Here is a 6714-nt window from a genome sequence, read left to right on the forward strand (position 1 = left end):
AGCCCAGAGATTACAATACAGAACATTTCTTACATCATCAGAGTTTGCAGTGGAAAAGTAAATTCACTACAAACCATGTTCAGAGTAGCGAAATACTACAGAGTTCCAAACTACACAAATTATTCAAGTCTCATTATTGTAGGGGAAGGAGTAAAACGACACTAGCGCAACATATGACGTTCGATAAAGCCCGTACGGAATGTCACTCAGTGGGATGGTGGTCAACACCAGCCGAAGGACCATCCCACTCAACAGACCAGCCCAGAGGCAAAGTGCACGGCCAAGTCAGACTCGCAAATCATATCCTCAAAGTTAGTACCTAAAAAATAGTGCCAGAAGCAAGGCTGAGTACACTAATACTCAACAAGAGTTACCCGTCACTGGATATACCTTAGTCCGATAACTCGACATGCAAGGCTTTTTGGTTGGTTGGGTTTGTTTTGCCAAAAACGCCACTAAAAGTATATCCTTATTTTCAGATTTTAACTTTGCCATATTGAATTAACTGTTCTACATTTGCATCTAACTCTACACAAATATGGTAGAGCAATCCGTTAATCATCCAGCAGTATTTTCATCATCATGTTCCACTTGTTACTCTATGTGACCGAAATTGTTAAGTAGTCTCATGATGTGAGAGGCGGATGATTTTGAACGAATTTCAACCTGGCCAGGGGAACCTAACTCACACGCATGGGGATCGACATCGCTTTCGCCCACGCTACTTTTCCCCTTTCTTTCCAGTCCGTGGATCCGGGACACCCTCCCCGACTACAGAGTCCGACCACTCTGCACCCGTATGTCGCGACAAAAATAAACCCTACTTCTACAAAGAGGGTGGCAGTCGTCCCACTCGCTAGTCCAATCAGGTACTTAAGCTTACCGATTACCATATTTTTCGGCATGTGGCTAGTACTTTCAAACGCTTAACGAAATGAGCTACACACTGCGACCTTAACCATTTTCGACTACACCAGCGGGGTATCACAACTACACAACCCCGCCTGTTGTCCTTATATTTCAGCAGGAATTAAAGTCAGTCAATTCATATATTCTCGCGAGAGGCAGGAAACCACTCGACTTCTACCATTCCTAGTTAGCGGGGCAACTAGTCGAGAAAAAAGATCGGGATAACAACATAGGTACCTAGGGATCATGCATCTAAGGTTTTCGATCGCCTAAGAACGTAAATGCGCAAATAAAATTATTACAACATATACGAATAGTTAGATGAATATAACGCGGAAAATAATGGGATTATGCACCGGGGCTTGCCTTCTTGGGCACTGTCAAACTGAGAGTCGTCTGGGGCTTGGCCCAGGTCTTGGTTCACATTAGTACAGTTAAGATCAACAGACTCCATAGTAATCGAATCCAAAGGAACCAACTCGTAATCACCGTCAGCGAGATTAACCGATTCTATATGCAATGCAAAGGTTCATTATTACAACATGATATGATCTTTCTTTCCTTCACGATAAAGTTGTAGTTCAATAGAATGTTAATTTAGTGATGATCTTGTGATTTCATTTCATGGGCAATTATTTATGGAGTAGAACATATATTTATGTTACTTCATGAATAAGTGTGTTGGGGGTGTGTTTAATCTAGACTAGAAACATAAGCATGAGTTCATAATTTCATAACAGAGAATCTATTCATGAACTGGTACTAAAAAAATTATTTGGAGCAGATCAGATGGTCTAGTATCTACTGTAAAAATTTCAGCTTTTAACAGCAAGGCATCTAACCATGAAAAATCATGTGAACAGGTTAAGCTAGATACTTCACAAATTTGCACACGTTGATAGGCATGGTTGCTGGAGCTACAAATTTTACAGAAACATCTAGATATGACATACTCAGAACTGTAACTTTTCCAGAATTTATCTACTTATGAAATAGGAGTTATAAAATTAACAAAACTAACATGCTAGCAACAAACTTAATTTCCACAGGGAGTTCTACCAGGGTTATGGACCTCAAATGTTTACCAAAGCCTAGATATAGCCTAAACATGCTTTATTAAAATTATCAAGCATCATTTCTTTCAGATCATTTACTTATGAATTAAACTATATATGAAATTTCATATTCATTCGAAGAACAAAGTGACTAGTATTGCATGTCAAAAATTTTCTACAGAAAGAATTCTTATCAACTAAGCACAGGTTCAAAAATCATGACCAGGTGTGAACTATTGCATTCAGAATGAAAATAGCAATTGTAGGCATGATATATCAAGCATGTTGTATAACTGTAAAAATAATCAGTAAATGGAGTTCAAACTTTGCAGGCATGATTATACAACTAAAGCAGAGTTTCAGAAATAAACCTAGATTTTTCTAAGCATAGGAACTATATACCGTGATTTAAGTTCATCAAACAAGCTTTAAACAAAATATATAGCTAACTAGATCTGAAATTTCTCAAACTTATAGATAAACAAGGGTTCAGTAACATGTTCATCCAGATAAAGTTTTAGAGCTAACCCAGCTCTAGTTCTACCGGCAATAATATGTGAATCTAACTAGTAGATCTAGGAATCTTGGTCATTTGAGCTAGTAAAAGATTTCTAACTGAGCTCATATTTTTACCAGATGCTTAAAACATTACTAGGAACAACATAGCCAAAAATCAAGCATATATAGCTACTGAGCCAAACTTCTAGAACATTTAGGTGCTATTTAAACTAGTCTTTTTCCTAGAATAAAATGTAGATAAAAACTGAAGATTTGCATGTAACAAAACTTGTAGATTTCATTGCAAGGATTCCAGAACAGTTGAGTTTGTATTTTTCTGATTTTCTACTATTTTATATGTATTTTACAAGTTCGCAGATTGAGTCTCAATTGTTTTATGTATATTTTACAAACAGGTCCCTGAAACATTGTTTTTCCTTATGAAATAGCCCCTGGCCGGACTTGGGAACAGGGGAGAGACTGTTGGCCGGAATCCGGCGATCTTGGTCACCGGCGGCGGGGGGAAAGTGGGGGAAGAGGATGAGGGTGTTGGGGCGAACCTATAGAGTGGCTTGGTGGCGGCGGAGGCCGTCGGAGGAGGGTTGCCCACAGGAGCCGACAGCCAACGGCGGCTCTGTGTCGCAGCGGTGCTATTCCGGCGAGGGAAGGAGGGGACGGCCGGGTCGGGGAGTGTCGCTGGAGGGTGGAGAGGCTCCATGGAGGTCTAGTTCATGTCTAGGAGGGGTGAAGGAGGGGGTTCAGCATGTAGCGGATCTCGCCGGCGATGTACAGGGGCGGCGGCCATGGGAGCTCGGCTCCGGCGAACTCCGATGAGGTAGGGAAGGGGCGGTTGGGCTTGGGAGCATCAGCGTTCCGAGGGGAATCCATTCCAGTGTCCAGCTCGTGTAGAGGATGGCCAGCGGTAGGGGCTCTACGGCGAGCTCCTACGGTCGATGGCCATGGCGGGCGGCGGCTCTGGTTGGTCTGGGTGCACGCGCGAGGAAGCTCGTCCCTGCCTTTTATAGGCACGGGAGGAGAGTGAGGAGGGTGAGCTGAGGCGCAGCTGCCTGGGGGAGCGCCTAGCAAGGCGAGGGCGCAGCCAGGGAACGGCTGTCGACCGCCGGGGTTGCGGTGGCAAGCTGGGATGCGTGGCAAAGCTCCGGGAGTGCCAGAGGGAGCGGTTTAGGGCGAACCAGTGGGTGTGCCGGTGGTTTCGGACTGGGGCGCGGCCAAGTGGCCTGCCAGGTGGTGGCGCCGGCGTACGGCGCGGCGTCGTAGGCAGAGAGCACGGGAGGAGAGAGGTAGAAGATGAAGGTAGGGGTAGATTTGTAAATAGTGAAAACTTTAGGGACTCCTCTATAAAATAAAATTATCTACTATTTCCGGGCCTCAAATGAAAAAGTGTTGAATAACATTTTTGTTCAGTTTTTCAAGATTTACAACTTTCATTTCAGGCACTTTTTCATTTGAGCAACAGGTTGAAAGTTATTTAATTATTTCAAAAACTGTCATTCAAAGTACTTATCATTTCATGTGAATTTTGGCACTTTTACTCCTAGCCGTTTAACATGACATAGTGAATGTTCCTATTCATTTTCATATGCATATCTGCATTGGTTTGAAAGTTATTTTAACTTCCTTACAACTAGAAATTGAACTCTGTTTACTTAATTTGTTTAAGTTTTGAATTTGCAAAAAGTATTTTAAATTAAACTATGTGTCACAAAAATATGAGTGTGTCTTGATACTACATTTTTGTGACAAGTTGAGCATGAAAGTTTAAGAATATTAGAGGAACAAGTTTTATACCCACACATACTCCTATACAAGCATGCATTATTGTTTTGTATAAATATTTGTTATTATGTGCTACAGGAATGTTTAACCCTTTGTTTGAATTTTTATTTTGTTTTATAACTCCGAGTTGTCATTTAAGAAAGAATTGAATAACTAAATATTTTCTTACTGGACCTCCGAGGTAAGTATGTTTTATGTCTTCTTTTCTTTAAAAAGATTTTCAAGATTTCATAACTACTTGTTTGTTGAATATTTGTGGCCTTATTTTATTATTTTGTGGGAACTAGTAGCTCTTCACCAATCAAAGAATGGTTCCATTGATTATTTCGTTTGATGGTTTTCCAGTTTGAATTTGATTTGCATAGAAAATTTATAGATCGTTATGAAAGATTTATTTTAGTGCCTTATTACCTGTCATGTCAAGTCAAGTTTAAAAGTATACAAAATATTGTTTTTCAAAAAATTTCACTCAAACACATTCACACATACATTTACACACAGATTTGCAAAAGCAAAATATGAGGTTTTATTTAAGCTTTCTTGACTCATTTATGTATGAGGTTATGCTAATTGCCTGGCTTTGGCTATACTGACACCTAGGGTGTCACAACCTATACGATTTCTCAAGCAGTTCAAGGCTATGATGGTGACTTCTTTAGGAGCTCCCAGCATGTATGTTGGAACTCCTCTATCATCATCACTACTAGAAAACCCCCCCTTTAGGTACGTTTTGTTTGTAACGCCACTTAAAAGTGTTTCTACACTGGGTTGCACACATGTATATTGATACGATTTTAGAAACGCGGCAACATGAGACGATATTTATTACACTTTCAATGTCACAAGGTATGTAAATATTTTTTTTTGACCCACTTTGAAAATCATCTCAATTTAACACGGTGTTACACACGCTTTTAATTGTTGCTATCATCTAGATACATTGTAAAGTGCAACAAGTAATTGTCTATATGGACCTAAACACGCTTCTTGAGATGATACTTAAAATGTATCAAATTGATACATTGATAGCCATGCTTTAAACTGTGTGTACATGGTACACACGATTTTAAGCGTATCAAAAAATATTTCATAGGCCTGTAAATATGCTATTTGGGGTGATACAAAAGATATTGTATATGACTCATAACTGAAATTACTTGATTAGCGCAGTGGTTTGGATGTTTGGTTTGGAAACTAGGGGTCACTAGTTCGATTCCCAGCCCCAACTATTTAGTTTTACATTCTATTTGATTTTTTTCTTCTTACTAGCCTTCTACATGATCGTGTCTACATTTCTTAACATGTAGTTAAGCGTTACTATCCTGTGTAACAACACCAGTAGACACGATTTACATATGACTCTATTAAAATGTATCATTGCGTGTACACATGCATCTAACGTGTCTATGAAACGTCTTTCCTTACATTGAGACGCTGAATGAATTCATCTCTACGAAGCCTGACACGGTGCATACGAAGATGCTTCCAACACACTTTATGAACCGTATTCTAGTAGTGCATTTGCAAATGGCATACCTCCGTACCAACGATACTACAGGGAATCCATCACGATCACACTCAAGGGGCAAGAAACAGCGGTAGAGATACTTTCATTGTTCATGTCCCTCGACCTCTCCAACAACAACTTCGAGGGTATCATCCCCAACGAGATCGGTGACCTGAAGTCTCTCAAGGGGCTCAACCTCTCCAGGAACTCCTTCACCAGTGAGATCCCTCCCAGGATCGCGAACATGCTGCAGCTGGAGTCACTTGATCTCTCCTACAACCAGCTCTCCGGAGAGATCCCTCCAGCAATGGCGGTGATGTCATTCCTCGAGGTGCTCAACCTCTCCTACAACCACCTGTCAGGGCAAATACCGCAAGCCAATCAGTTCTTGACGTTCCCGAACACCTCATTTCTAGGGAACGACAGGCTGTGTGGGAAGCCGCTGACACAGCTGTGTGAGACGAACCACTCACCATCAGCTGCTGCCACACCGGGCTCTTCAAAAGATCTGAACTGGGATTTTTTATCAGTTGAGGTAGGGGTCATTTCAGGCTTGGCCATGGTTGTTGTGACCACACTGCTGTGGGGCGATGGGAGGAGGTGGGTGTACTGGCGTGTCGACAAGTTTTGGCTGCAGGTTCTGGAGCCATGGGTCTGCTGCCGTCGACGCTGAAAATGAATTTCATGTATGGTAGTGTGCGTATGCCTTTCTGATGTGTGCAAGAATATTGAGCGAGCACTACGCCGTGCTTTCCCTGCACAACATTGTAGTATGTATATTTCAAATTTGGCGAATAAATTTATGTGCTGCTGCTGCATGTTCAGATACTACTTTTTTTTTTCCAAAGAAGAAATCCAGTTGAGGATCTCATCTGAAACTTTCATATCTACTAACTTGTATACCATGTGGTGTTTATTTGATTTCATTTATTAAGGGGCGAAACTCTG

At 41.2% G+C, this 6714-nt stretch overlaps 1 protein-coding gene across 1 annotated transcript; it reads left to right on the forward strand.

Annotated features, from left to right (window-relative positions):
* Nucleotides 1–5878: 5878 nt before the first annotated feature.
* LOC120684702 (receptor-like protein 54) lies at nucleotides 5879–6439 on the forward strand. The gene has a single exon (XM_039966598.1). The coding sequence runs from the start codon at nucleotides 5879–5881 to the stop codon at nucleotides 6437–6439; it is 561 nt and encodes a 186-aa protein (XP_039822532.1).
* The last annotated feature ends 275 nt before the right edge of the window (nucleotides 6440–6714 follow it).

Source organism: Panicum virgatum, chromosome 8N (genome assembly GCF_016808335.1).
Source record: "Panicum virgatum strain AP13 chromosome 8N, P.virgatum_v5, whole genome shotgun sequence".
In the NCBI taxonomy this organism is placed as follows: Eukaryota; Viridiplantae; Streptophyta; class Magnoliopsida; order Poales; family Poaceae; genus Panicum; species Panicum virgatum.

What these genes read in the sequence shown, in the direction of transcription:
- LOC120684702 (XM_039966598.1), top strand. Translation starts at nt 5,879, where the DNA reads ATGTCCCTCGACCTCTCCAACAACAACTTCGAGGGTATCATCCCCAAC.